The sequence below is a fragment of the Podarcis gaigeae genome (genome assembly GCF_964106915.1).
Source record: "Podarcis gaigeae genome assembly, chromosome: 10".
NCBI lineage: Eukaryota > Metazoa > Chordata > Lepidosauria > Squamata > Lacertidae > Podarcis > Podarcis gaigeae.
In genome coordinates, this window is record NC_139686.1 from 58562821 (window position 1) to 58577512 (window position 14692).

At 41.5% G+C, this 14692-nt stretch overlaps 1 protein-coding gene across 4 annotated transcripts in view; it reads right to left on the reverse strand.

Moving 5' to 3' along the window:
• Nucleotides 1–14692, reverse strand: part of GRM8 (glutamate metabotropic receptor 8) — a 552158-nt gene that overhangs the window by 242901 nt on the left and 294565 nt on the right. For all 4 annotated transcript variants that reach the window (XM_083699119.1, XM_083699120.1, XM_083699117.1 and 1 more), the window contains exon 6: nt 12653–12790. In XM_083699119.1, coding sequence (XP_083555245.1) covers nt 12653–12790 — 138 coding nt within the window. The remainder of the gene's footprint in view (nt 1–12652; nt 12791–14692) is intronic.

Genomic DNA, 14692 nt, shown 5'->3' on the forward strand with positions numbered 1-14692 from the left:
ATATGTAGAAAACAACAACAGTGTTTGACAAGCTGGCTAACAAAAAGACAGTCTTGACTTTTTCAGCAGTTATTTTTACTACAAACGCCAGTCTTAGAGATACAAAATCTACTGAAAGGGTCGCAAAGCATCACCCAAAACAATCCCCTTCATTCCTTAACAATAGATGGTAGATAAACAGATGGATATATATATATATAGTTGAGCAACCCAGTATAAACCCTTGTATTCTTTAAGCTGAACAGGCAATTAAAAACAAGCAATGGCTTGGTCATCCATACAGTGAGGAAGTTTATCCTAAAGAGAACCACACAACCTTGAATGAACAAGTAGAAGCCTATGGAAACACAATTTATTCACATTTATATTGTATATGAAAAATGAGTGTGCCCCTTCCATATTGTGAAACAACAGCAGTTTGAGGGATCAGATGGGTTTTTAACCATCTAGACTTGGAAACAACAACTGCAGTCACAAAACTCTACCAGCACCACTAACAGAGAAAGTACACATTTTTCATGCAGTGAACCAAATTGCTTTTTTGCTCAACACAAAACATCTGAGGTTCAAACAGCAGCAATTCTTGTTTCAGTGGCAGGATACATCTATTATACAGGTGTACCAAATAATGCCCCCTCCCACCAAAAAATATGATTTTGTTTACCTCCCGGGATTATCTCATCACTGAAATAAATGACTATTGCAGGGAATAAATAAACCAATCTGTCTAATAACCATTAATGTGCCCTCCTGCCTTGACTAATATTGGAAGTGGGAAAGGTCACATCTATCAAGCATTAATGTTTAGGGTACTTGTTCTCTATCCATTTGGACACCTCTTAAAATATCATAACCACATTTTGTGTACATAATGGTTCCCAATATCAAATAGCAGGTTTTCATCTATGTTTGGTTATGATTGAAAGTCATTTTGAATCATGATAGAAGGTTGGACCTTTCAAAGGTGTTCTGATCTTAATCAGATCTTAAGGAGATGTCTATGTTTAAGACACAATTTTGAATGAAGATAGTGGAATGAACTTTTCAAAACTCCAATAGTTTTAACCACTGATTTCAAAACCGCACTGGTTTTTTCGTTTCTTTGTTTCCTAGCATTCCCGAGCAGTGCTGGGAATCCTAACCCAGAAATAGAACTTTGGGTTAAGAACTTTGCTTCAGGATGAGAACAGAAATTGTGCGGTGGCAGTGTGGCAGTAGCGTGAGGCCCCATTAGCTAAAGCGGTACCTCAGGTTAAGAACAGTTTCAGGTTAAGAACGGACCTCCAGAATGAAGTAAGTTCTTAACCTGAGGTACCACTGTATAAAGGAGGGGGGTAAAAATAAGTACAGTGGTACCTCGGGTTAAGTACTTAATTCGTTCCAGAGGTCTGTTCTTAACCTGAAACTGTTCTTAACCTGAAGTACCACTTTAGCTAATGGGGCCTCCTGCTGCCGCTGCACCGCAGGAGCATGATTTCTGTTCTCATCCTGAAGCAAAGTTCTTAACCCAAGGTACTATTTCTGGGTTAGCGGAGTCTGTAACCTGAAGCGTATGTAACCTGAAACGTATGTAACCCGAGGTACCACTGTACTGCGTATATTGTGTCATATACAGTGCAAGGACTGAAGCTTGGATTTAGACATCATCATCATCATCATCATCATCACCATCCTCAACATCAACATTATCATCATATTTTATTATTTAAAGCCCACCCATCTGGCTGGATTTCCTCAGCCACTCTGGGCAGCTCCCAACTATTTCTGGGTTGGCAGAGTCTGTAACCTGAAGCGAATGTAACCTGAAGCATATGTAACCCGAGGTACCACTGTATTGTTTGTACCAGGTATACTTAGACATATATAACCATTCAGATGGTGATTCTTTATCCTAAGCATAGTTGTTCTCACCAGAGCCCCAGTTCTCACTGTGATGCTAACACCTCCGTCTCAGCTGAACTACTTCAGATTGAAGGTGAGAATTCACATGACTGACTGGTGTACCAAACAAGAACTTCAAACCCTCAGAATCCGGATACCAGCATGCATCTAGTTTTCTTCTGTTGATGCAGTCGAGAACAGGATAGGTTTTTTGCTGATGCTGCTGCACCTCTCAGTTGACTCATGTTAAGCTTGCAGTCTACTAAGACCCCTAGATCCTTTTCACATGTATTACTGGCAGTGAGAGCTGGATCATAAAGAAGACTAATCGCCGAAGAATTGATGCTTTTGAATTATGGTGCTGGAGGAGACTCTTGAGAGTCCCATGGACTGCGAGAAGATCAAACCTATCCATTCTTAAGGAAATCAGCCCTGAGTGCTCACTGGAAGCACAGATCCTGAAGCTGAGACTCCAATACTTTGGCCACCTCATGAGAAGAGAAGACTCCCTGGAAAAGACCCTGATGTTGGGAAAGAGAAGAGGGAGAAGGGGATGACAGAGGACGAGATGGTTGGACGGTGTTCTCAAAGCTACCAGCATGAGTTTGACCAAACTGTGGGAGGCAGTGGAAGACAGGAGTGCCTGGCATGCTGTGGTCCGTGGGGTCACGAAGAGTCGGAAATGACTAAACGACTAAACAACAACAACTGGCAATCCAGGTGTCCCCTATCTTATATTTGTGCAGGTGTTTCTTCCTGCCTAAGTGCAGAACCTTATATTTCTCCCTATTGGAATGAATTTTGTTAATTTTGGCCCAGTTCTTCAATCTGTTAATTATCTCTTGAATCTAGATTCTGTCTTCTACAGCATTAGGTACCCCTCTCAGTTTGGTGTCATCTGAAAATGTGACGAGCATCCCCTCAATTCCTTTATCTGAGTCATTTATTTTAAAAAAACATTAAACAACAATGGGTCCAAGACAGAACCTTGCATCATCCCACTTGTCACTTTTTTACAGGATGGTGAGGAACCATTACTGAGCACTCTTTGGGTTGGGTTGATCAATCAGCTACAAACCCAGCTAACAGTTCCCTCATCCAGCCCATATTTTACCAACTTCTCCGCAAGAAAATCATGAGGGACTTTGGTCAAAATCCTTACTGAAACCAAGATACGCTACATCCACAGCATTCCCCTTATCTACCATGCTTGTAACTCTATCAAAAAAAGATTCATTAGGCATGATTTATTTTTGAGAAGCCCATGCTGGGTCTTAGTAATCACAGTATTCTTTTCTAAGTGCCTACAGACCCACTGTTTAATTATCTGTTCTAGGATCTTTCCTGGTATTTGTGATGTTAACATATGAGAGAGTGCTGGAGGTGAAATAGTTAAACATGTTACCCAATCAGAACCCGGGGGGGTGGAGTCAGAGAGATTATAAAACCAGCTCTGGGAGGGGCGAAAGGGGAGTTCGTTGGGAGTTGGGTGGTTGGTTGGAGTGGGAGTGAATTGGGATAGAGTTTGTGGGTAGGTTGGGTTAGTGTAGTGAAATAAGTTGAGTCAGGAACAGTTAGGAGCTAGGAAGACAAGTAAATATCTGAAAGTTGGTTTAGTGAGTGAAAGCAGGTAGCAGAAGTTATAGGTCTGGATAGGCACCCTATGATTGTAATTGACTGATACCATTTATGAAACCACACGCTTGTTAAACTGCAATAAATAAACAGAAGTTTATGTTCCAATTTAACCCTGACTGGACTCAGTATTGTATCAGGTAGGGCCTGGGTGGTGGCAGCGAGAAATAAAGTGGTGGCACAGGGATCAATAGACGGTGAAACGACCAGGAACCCTGTGTGATCGCCACAGTATTGACATTGTTGTTTGGCATTAATATATAGTAAATAGCAGCCCCCTCAACTTGGTACCCTCCAGGTGTTTGGGACTCCCATCATGCCTTACCTTTGGCCATGCTTGAAAGGGATGATAGTTATAGTCCAAGGCACTGGGGAGGGCACCATGTTGGGGAAGGCTGGTATATAAGATATGACAGAGTTTAACCAACACTTCCTGTATGGGCCCTGGATAACTTCCACTTTTCTCTCAATAAATCCCACTACAATTATTTTCAATGCTGCTTTGTTTGTCCCTTGGCTGTACTTGGACATGGGTCAGTTTCCTATTGCTTAGAGAATGCCTGATTCTTATCCATTCCACAGGGCAAAAAAGGGGGAAATATCTTAAGTTGTAAGGATATTGGGACCTAAACTTAAGGCTTTACAAACTCAGAATCCTTCCTACTGTCTCTTGGGAACTCAGCCAGCATGTAATCAGTTGTACTGAGATATCTGCAGCATTTCTTTTTGTCAATTTTTAAAATAAATCTATAGCGTAATTAAATCAGCAGACACATCCCTAGCAAAATGTAAATATTATTAAGGACAGCCATGTTTTATTAAGGTCAGAGAAAATGATCTGCAATGAAACTCAAATCATCATTCCCTGTTGTTATTTTTTTGTCATTTTCTTGCCCTTAAATCAGCTTATTTGGGGGACACACTGACATCTTGCACATCATATACAAATTTATAAAGTGGAGATTATAAAGTGGAAGCTGCTGGGATATATCTCTCATATTTATTGCATAATCGAATCTGTAACTTAAATGTGATGCGAGTAAAACTAGCTTTCTTTATAATAATGAAGCGGAACTGAAGAGACAAATCTGCCTTTTTCTAGGGCATATCATCCATACAGACAGCAGTGACAAATCTGACTATATACATCATGGGTTTTTCAGAACATTTGACAAGAGTTAATTAATTACTTTTATTCATAACTAATCAGTGATGTCACTGGAACTAAGTTTGTTTTATTAAGTTCTTGTATATAGGAATAGGTTATATAGTGCATTAGGATGATATACTGGCTCCATACAGATAGCTCAAAAACTATGGTTAAGGAAGCGTAAGTATAATATGGTGTGATGTCTGAGTTAATGATGTGTGAATTCCCTCCAATGGAATCTAATTTAGGCCACTAATTAAGAGCTTCCTCTGTAAATTATCAAAGTAAAGGTAGCTCTTTTTTTAGGGGGGGAAAGTTCTCAATTGGCTTACATGATTTTGGTGCCTGTTCATGTATCATATCCCAATGACCTTACTGTTGGTTGGCTTCAAGGCAAGATGGAAATGCCAAGAGGTCCAGTGTCAATAGAGGGGGAAGCCTCACCCCAAAACTTTTGGATGACTACCATCTTAGCATAGGTGCCTGTCCCAGAGCTGGAAAGTGACAAGCCCATTTTAACTTTTCCAAATGGTTAGGAAGGTTGGTTGAATAGGGCCTAATGCATATGATTTGGAACTGAGCTATAGTAAGCCAAAGGTAAAGGGACCCCTGACAATTAAGTCCAGTTGTGAATGACCCTGGGGTTGCGGCACTCATCTCGCTTTATTGGCTGAGGGAGCCAGCATTTGTCTGCTTCCGCAGACAGTTTTTCTGAGTCATGTGGCCAGCATGACTAAGCCGCTTCTGGCAAAACCAGAGCAGCACACAGAAATGCTGTTTACCTTCTTGCCGGAGTGGTATCTATTTATCTACTTGCACTGGTGTGCTTTCAAACTGCTAGGTTGGCAGGAGCTGGGACCGAACAACGGAAGCTCACCCTGTCATGGGGATTCAAACCACCAACCTTTCGATTGACAAGCCCAAGCGGCACAGTGGTTTAACCAACAGCGCCACCCGTGTTCCATAGTAAAGTACCCATTGTTTATATCCCAAACCTGTGGCAAACTTGTTGCCAGGGACTGGCTGAATGAGATAGGATGGTAGATGCCTCCTGCCCAAGAACTGCCCATGGAGGGCACAGAAGACGACGACTTAGATCCCGGATCCTGGTGCTGGGACACCGAAGAGTAGTTTGTGGAAGTGATGAGTTGGGAATCATTAGAAACAAGGTGTTTGAGTGATCAAGAGGAGTCAGGAGAAGGAGGGTCTTCCAGGACAGGGTTAGAGGCTGAGCGTCACAGTGTGAGTGCAGACTCAGACAGAAAGGAGCCCTGCTACCCAGCAGGAGCACAGTCCCAGTACTGAAGGCTCACCACCCCCTCTGACACCCCACTTGAAGACAGTCCTGCACATTGCTGAGCAACAGACCAGACAGGCACAGAGGAGGAGCTCATCCCCTGGACGCAGACTTCATCTGCTTGGGAGGGATCCAGAATGAAGGCTAAAGGGAAAAGGACAGAGCTACTGGTCAGTTTCAGCAATGTCTCAGACGGATTCTGAGCAGAGGAATTTGCAGTGTTGTTATTTTCTGTTAATAAAGAGCTAACTGCCTTCCAGGCCTCCTGCATGTATGCCTGCCCTGTGGTTGATCTGGCTCACTTGACAGCTCCTTGACACCTGCGCTTGAGGTGTTGTATTTTCATACTGTGCTTGACAGACTACTGTCCCCAGCCTTCGCAACCACCCACAAAGACCCTAAGCATAGAAAATGTGCTTGCCAGGAACACTTGGCCCCTGATCCTTATGGCTTTTGGCCTGGAGCAGCGTTCAGACATCTGAACCTGGAAAAGTATGCACAGACACAGGATTCCCACCTCAGTATAATTAGACTTTACTCACAGTGCTCCAAACAACTTAAGAAGTAAGTGTCTTCTACTTTTGTAAGTGAGCGTATAGATCTGGGGTTGATATGATTCAGGCTGCAGCTTCTGTCAGAGTAAGTGCATTACTGTTAAGCTGGGAAGATAAACTGCCTTCCTAACACCCATGGACTAGGGCATGACTCATCACATGGTGGTGGGGGAAAGCTACAAATCTCAAAGGGATGGGTTAGCTGACAGAATCAGAGACTCGGATTCCCTGCGGTGAATACAAATAGAACAAATACAACATAGTTAATTGAAATGTTTTGCTTTCTTCTCATTGCATTTTTCTTATTAGAAAAAGCAACTAAAAGAAGAAGAAGAAGGGCGACATGGAAGTTGTGTTTTGTCTTAGCTTGAATGTCTACTTCATAGGAACAGAGTATGCTTTCCCAAAACAGAATTGTGGGTTTTCTCACCAATATGGGAAAACAGAGGGCCTTCTCAAAGGATCATAGAGTTGGAAGAGACCACAAGGGCCATCGAGTCCAACCCCCTGCCAAGCAGGAAACACCATCAGAGCACTCCTGACATATGGTTGTCTAGCCTCTGCTTAAAGACCTCCAAAGAAGGAGACTCCACCACACTCCTTGGCAGCAAATTCCACTGTCAAACAGCTCTTACTGTCAGTAGTGGCACCAACACTCAGTAGTGGCACCAACTCTGTGGAACGCCCTCCCATCAGATGTCAAGGAGATGAGTAACTATATAACCTTTAGAAGACATCTGAAAGCAGCCTTGTCTAGGGAATCTTTTTAATGCTAATGTTTTATTATATGTTGGAAGTTGCCCAGGGTGGCTGGGGCAACCCAGTCAGGTGGACAGGGTATAAATAATAAATTAATAAATTATTATCATTATTATTATTCAGAAAAGCTTTGCAAGCATCGGTGACTTGCATGTGACTTTGCCTCCAAAGTGGTAGGTAGAACAGGAAGCAGAGTGTGAACCAACAGGTGATTAGCCCTGCTAAGGCTTACAGTTTCCAACTTTGAGGGTCTTTTATAGACCATTTGGCAACTTATGCAAATAAAAATAAAGTTTAAAAACCCAAGCCATCTTTAGGTTGGTTACTCATGTGCTCCTGCACCATTGGATAAGTTGGGTTGGGGGGACAGGAATGAGTGGCTATTCAAAATAGGATGATCTAGTTACATTTATACTGTATATCACCACCTTCTAAAAATTCAGTACCATGACTACTTCCTTTGGCACAACCCCATGATGTCCCCTCTGCATTATATTAGCAGCAGCAGCAGCAGCAGCAGCTGTATTAATAGCTCTGTTGGCACACAAGGAGTCTCCAAGCGACTTACCAAATTTAAAAACATAAAGCATGGCGTAAAATAAAAAAGAACAATGTATTATAATAAAATCCACATTATATCCTATAAAACAAGCAGCAGCAAAAGCTCCAGCAGCAAAATGCACCATCAATAGACAGCAAAATCACCACAAAAGTTTTGGGGGATGTCTTTACTTTCTTTTTCTGCCATGCCACCATCGTTTAAGCAACTATTCCGCTGTGAAATTAAATGCAGAAGAGACCATACATCACGTAAGTCATTTTGTAATGATAAGAGTGCTAGAGTTTTAACGTAAGACCTGAATGGGGCTTATTACTTGTGATTTGGGTGCTATGCCTCTGCTAAAGCGTGTTCTCCTTCATGGAGAGCACGTGTTGTGGTGGGGACCGCAAGGACACTCCAAAGTTGTGGGGCGGGCTAATTGACCGTTGGCCACTGATGCGATTGGGGCTTCCCTTGTCGTTGGGAAGAAGTTAATGTTGCCATTTGTTGATTGACAGCCAGAAATGCTAAAACTCCTTGCACGAGGCTAGGGCTTCCTCTTTTCGCCTGTGCATCGGATAGCTCGTCCTCCCTCCCTAGAATTAGGGTTGTTCACTTGACCTTGCTATGCCTGTTATGGGGTTGTCTGCTCTTGGGGCAGGGGCTCGGTAGGAATTTTGTCCATCTGGCTGATTGGCTGGGGCCATTTGGTTTTTGCCTAAAGGTAAAGGTAAAGGTACCCCTGCCCGTACGGGCCAGTCTTGACAGACTCTGGGGTTGTGCGCCCATCTCACTTAAGAGGCCAGGGGCCAGCGCTGTCCGGAGACACTTCCGGGTCACGTGGCCAGCGTGACATCGCTGCTCTGGCGAGCCAGAGCCGCACACGGAAACGCCGTTTACCTTCCCGCTGGTAAGCGGTCCCTATTTATCTACTTGCACCCGGAGGTGCTTTCGAACTGCTAGGTTGGCAGGCGCTGGGACCGAGCAGCGGGAGCGCACCCCGCCGCAGGGATTCGAACCGCCGACCTTTCGATCGGCAAGTCCTAGGTGCTGAGGCTTTAACCCACAGCGCCACCTGCGTCCCATTTGGTTTTTGCCTACTGCGTAGCAAATTGTCACAACTTGTAAGGTTGCAGTTAGGCATTGGTTTATGGTTTGATTGGTTGAGGGGCATGGATTGGCTGCGCCTGCCCCTCTAATGCTGCTGCTGCAAGGGATTCCGTTAAAGGAATCGGGGGCTAACTATTGCTTGTCCACCCTGTCAGGGGTGCTGGGGCCACTGCAAGAGCTCCTGGATGCATTTGGGGTGGGCTGAGGGCAGGTTCCCTGCTCCATAGCTAGCCCCAAGTGTATTTCCCTTTTCTGACTTTCGCAGGCGTGCGGAATGTCAGACTGTCCCCCACAGTGGGGGCAGATAGTCGCAACCAATGCCTAAGCAACCACTCACATGTTTGTATTTTAATAAAGTTGTGGCCAAAATTATGCCAAAAACCTTAAACAAAAATTTTGGTGTGATGTGTGAGTTATTGGGGTGGCCTTGGGGACCTCAACACGCAATACATATCTGCTGCCTGCCTTGTAACTTCTGTTGCCAATGGACACACCAGTTTCTCCCTCTAATGTCTGCCCACCACCCCTTGGACTTAAGTGTCAACAACTTGCAAACCAGTCAAGATCTGGGTGCCTTGGGGGAAAATGATGATCTAAACTATCACACAGTAAATGCATATGGCTCTTTTTCTACTATCGCCTCCTGAGATATGATCTGTGGTCTAAAAGGCAGAGTTAAGTGTTCTAGACCCCCCATATATTACTTAAGAAAATGCTTTGATGACAGTGGGTTGATTTAATGTTACATCCAGCAGTGTGGACCTCCTTGCTTTAGCTGAGTTTATCAAACACAAGTTATAAATATTCTGAGATGATGCCAAGATAAGAATAAGGCAGGGAAGATTAATTCAATCCATTACTGCTCTGAAACCCTTCAATGTCCAATATAGCAAAAGCTGAGATAGCTAAACAGAAAAAACACAAAGAAGATCTCCATTCAGCTACTGCTGGTAATTAGAAATCGTTTACAGCCCTCAGTCCAGTTTGCCGCTTTGCATGTAGAGAATGACGTTCGATGCAGAGCAAATTTGTACATATCTCAGAAAGTGTGGGGTTCATCCACATAATCTAGCCACATAAGATGGATCTCCTAAGTGTTGTGTACAGGTATATAGGGTGGTGCTGTGGTCTAAACCACTGAGCCTCTTGGGCTTGCCAACTGGAAGGTCTGCAGTTCAAATCCCCACGACGGGGTGAGCTCCTGTTGCTCTGTCCCAGCTCCTGCTAGCAGTTCAAAAGCATACCAGTGCAAGTAGATAAATAGGCACTGCTGTGGCAGGAAGGGAAACAGTGTTTCCGTGCACTCTTGTTTCCATTATGTGCCAGAAGAGGTTTACTCATGCTGGCCACATGTCCCGGAAAGCTGTCTGTGGCCGGCTCCCTCAGCCTGAAAGCCAGATTTCAAAGAGAACAACTACCAGACTTTTAGAAGACATCTGAAGGCAGCCCTGTTTAGGGAAGCTTTTAATGTTTGATGCATTACTGTATTTTAATATTTTGTTGGAGGCCTCCCAGCGTAGCTGGGGAAGCCCAGCCAGATGGGCGGGGTGTAAATAATAAAATAATATCCACAGTAAAGAATCAAGAGAGTGAGAATTTCAATTAGGGTGACTAGTTTTCCTGAGGATCCAAGTTGCCTGAGTGAGTTTTATCTGAGTGCCACTGAAGACAGCTTATGCAATGTGGACAGAGAGAGGAAGGAGACATCTCTGGAATACAGGGCCATTTGTACATGCCTATCAATATTCAGGGGAGAAGCTGAATACCAACCAGAAAGCTTTTAGCTGTAATCTAAAGTGGCTGAAACCACACAATCAAATTTGACCGGGATGATGGTTTACCAACTTAGACCAAGATTTGAAATAAATGATATATCCAATTGGTGCCCTTGCATGAGCTCAGGGGCTTTTGATCCAGGGGAAATCCTTTATTTCATTTCTATCAGATTTGTGACCATGCTACAAAGGCTCGAAAGTGTGGGTATATATTGATAAGTTAATATGGTTGGATTCAAAGTAAGAAAACCATTTTTTAAAACCATGTTTTATGATATAAACTGTCATCGAAGCTTATTCGAATGTTAGGAACCATTTGCAGGTGACTGATCAGTGCATAGATAGTTTGTTTTAATTCTTAAATCTCAAAAAAAAAAAAAATCCCTAAGAGGGGAACCCAAAACAGATAATTGAACTAAGCAGTTCCTATCCATCAAATATAGATTTTATATCTATTATAAAGCACCATAAATGTCTCTCAATGAAACAAATATTATGGCTTGTTCAAGACCTGCACAAATTAGGCAAATCTGAACTTGCTGTAGATGGCTCATGGAATCTCATCTCCATCTCTATTTTTAACGCTGCAGTTAGTCATTATAGGCATTTAAAGGCTGATTAGGTTTGCAGAATAGTTAAAACAAAATGCTAACCATACAGAAAGATAAAGCTGCTTCCCTCTCAGTAAAAGGATATGCATGAAGGAATAATTTTAATTAACATTTTGGGTGATGTTTCAATGAGAGCATCTCTGTGCTCAAAAATTTAAACCAAAGCGTAAAGTAAGTCATTTGGGTCAGCGTTAGGTGAGTAACTCAGACTTGATCTTAATGGAGTTGAACTTTCTGTACCACCTACACAATCTGGTTCAAATTTTTCACAAAAGGAAGTCATATATTATACTTGAGACAATGAAGTGTGACTGATATGCATACAACTGATTAGCTAGAAGCAAACCAATATTTAGCTTAGTCCTCGAACGTACATAATTCTAAATGAAAACATGCATTCTAGCTAGCTCTTCTGCTAGTCTCTCACTTTACATCTTCCACTGAAAGTATGTATAGTACATCTTCCACTGAAAGTATGTATAGTTCTCCAGTATTTTATCTACTGAAAATGTACTCCAACACATTACAGTTTACTAAGATTGGCAAGTGATTAAGTTTTTATCGATTAGCCACATACTTCTTAAGCTATTAATCAATAAATTGACAAAATAAATATGCATATTACCATTTATCACTTAGTTCTAGAAGGTCAAAGCATCTTCGATATTTTCTATTTCACTCCATGTCACAGCAACAAAACAAAGTAACTTCAACACTATCAATAATTAAACTTGGAAACCCATTAATCATCAAAGAAAAACTTGATTGATTAAACTTCCAGTTAAAGCAATTCAATTTCACATATGAATCCTGCATATCAATACATTCCTTTTATATATATATATATATTAAATCCTAAACACTAAATTTTATTTATATTGACAGATATTTCACTGCAGAATTTCCCAAAAGGAAATGCCCAAAAAGAAAAGTGGCAACATACCTTTGGCCATCGGTTGTACTTAATCATCACAGGAAAAAGATTTGACTGAAATGTTAGTAAAATATTTCACTCACATATTTTGGTTGACCACAATCACATCCAATCCATCTACCCTATATAACTAATTAGGAAAAATATATAACCAACTACAGGCAACAGTTTGAGATTGAGCTCTGCTGGAAATGAACTCCAAGATAGGGTTACATGATGAAATCAGTCACAAATTGCTTCTCTTAAATCTAATTAGCAGTCAATGCCAATATATGAGTGAGATTGCATGATTCAGGTTAAGAATAGGTATGTTTGGACCTGGGGAACTATTCAACTGCTCAACAAATTTCAATTTCTTAACAAAGTCCTCTCAAGAGAGGCAGCAAGGACTATTCATAAATTTACCTGTGCATTTCTTTATATTGCTGTTCCTCTTTCCATGAGAACCCAACTTGCATCCAAAGTTTTCTTCCCAGAATTCTGCAAACCACACATTCCTTCTGTTATTTGCTAGAGTTCGGCTTCTAAAATATCTATCGAAACCTATGATGAAAAAACAAACACATACAAAAACAGGCATTAAAATTACATTTTGCTATGCAAAGTGAAATGCTTGCTTTGAATTGTATACACACATATGTATATCACATAAAATATTTTAATAAATACCTAAATCCCTTTTTTAAAAAACTATTGTATGTCAGGCAAAGAAAATCCTATACAGTGGTACCTTGGTTCTCAAATGCCTTGGTACTCAAACACTTTAGTTCTCAAACACTGAAAACCCAGAAGTAAGTGTTCTGGTTTTGGAACATTTTTCAGAAAGCAGAATGTCCAATGCGGTTGTCAGCTATTGTTTCCAGGGCACCTGCACCAATCAGAAGCTACACCTTGGTTTTCGAAAATTTCGGAAGTCAAATGGACTTCTAGAACGGATTAAGTTTGGCACTTTTGTTTTTACTATTTATTTTGCGTTTTTGTTTCTGTGGCTTTTTCAGTTAATTTGTTTTTGTGACTGTGTGGAACCCAATTCAGCTACTGATTGATTGTGTGACAGCAGAAATGGATAAAAGCGCCCCATCCAAACAATGACTATCATCAGTGCAGGTAAGAAAAAGAAATATTTTTATTTTTTATCATCTACAATACTGTCTTATTTATTTTATAGTACAGTACATTGATTCTTGCTTTCCTTTTATGTATCAATGGTCTTGTTAGATAGTAAAATTGATGTTAAATTGCTGTTTTAGGGGTTGCTTTTAAAAGTCTGGAATGGATTAATCCTTTTTGCATTACTTTCTATGGGAAAGCAAGCGTTGGTTTTGGAACGCTTTGGTTTTGGAACGGACTCCCGGAACAGATTAAGTTTGAGAACCAAGGTACCACTGTACATGTTTTTTCAGAAGTAATTCCCACTGAGTAAAATGAGTCTTACTCCTTAAGTAAGTATGCTCAGGATTCTAACCTAAAGTGTACATTGGTGAAGATCAGAGAAACCTAGGTTGCATTTAGCTTCCTTGGTGCATATTCATGTAGCACATGAACATAAGTATTATAAATAATAAATTTTTAATATTTACCATTACCATCATTGTTATTATGATTAAGAATATTTTTTTAAAAAAACCAGCATCCCTGATCTGGGGAACATTCATAAGTTGTTCCACCTTAATGCCTTTCAGGAAGGGTTACTGACCAAATTAACAAATGTCCCCTTTTTTTGGACAATGTCCTTAAGAGGGTGGTTGTTGTTGACTTCCATGCATTCTTGGAGAAGACATGTTACCTAGATCTATTTAAATCTAGCTCCAGGCTTGGTTTTTGCATTGAGGCAATCTTGGTCAACCTGATGGATGATCTCTGTTGGAAGAAGAACTGGGGGGAGTGCAACCTTCTTGATTCCGCTTGATCTCTCATTGGCTTTTCATACCCTCCACCATGTTGTCCTGCTGGACTGACTTTGGGAGTTGGGGACATGGGAGTATAGTAGCTTCATATCTACCTCCAAGGCCAGTTCTATAAAAAGCATTAGGGGACTTCTGCTCAGCCTATGGCAGGTCAGTGGGGGTTTGGAGAACATTTCTCCCCGTCATTGTAATCAGGTGAGGGGATACAGATGCTGGAAGCAGTAATAGACTGGAGCCAATAAACTGGCTGGAGTGATGGGAACTCTAGAGAGCCACATATTAGCCACTCCTGATGTAAACTGACTAACAAGGTCTCACCAGAGACCCTTTCCATCACATGCAACACAATCCCTTTTCTTAACTAGACGTGCCCAAGATTAAACATGGCATCTTTTACAACAAAAGCATTTATTCTGTGACAGCATTTTGATCTGTCCCCATATGAAATCCATTTGAAGAGCTTCAGCCCATGTGGCTACCCTACGGAAAATGTCCTTGTCTACTCTAAAGGTATTAAAAGACATGTTCTTTGCAACTC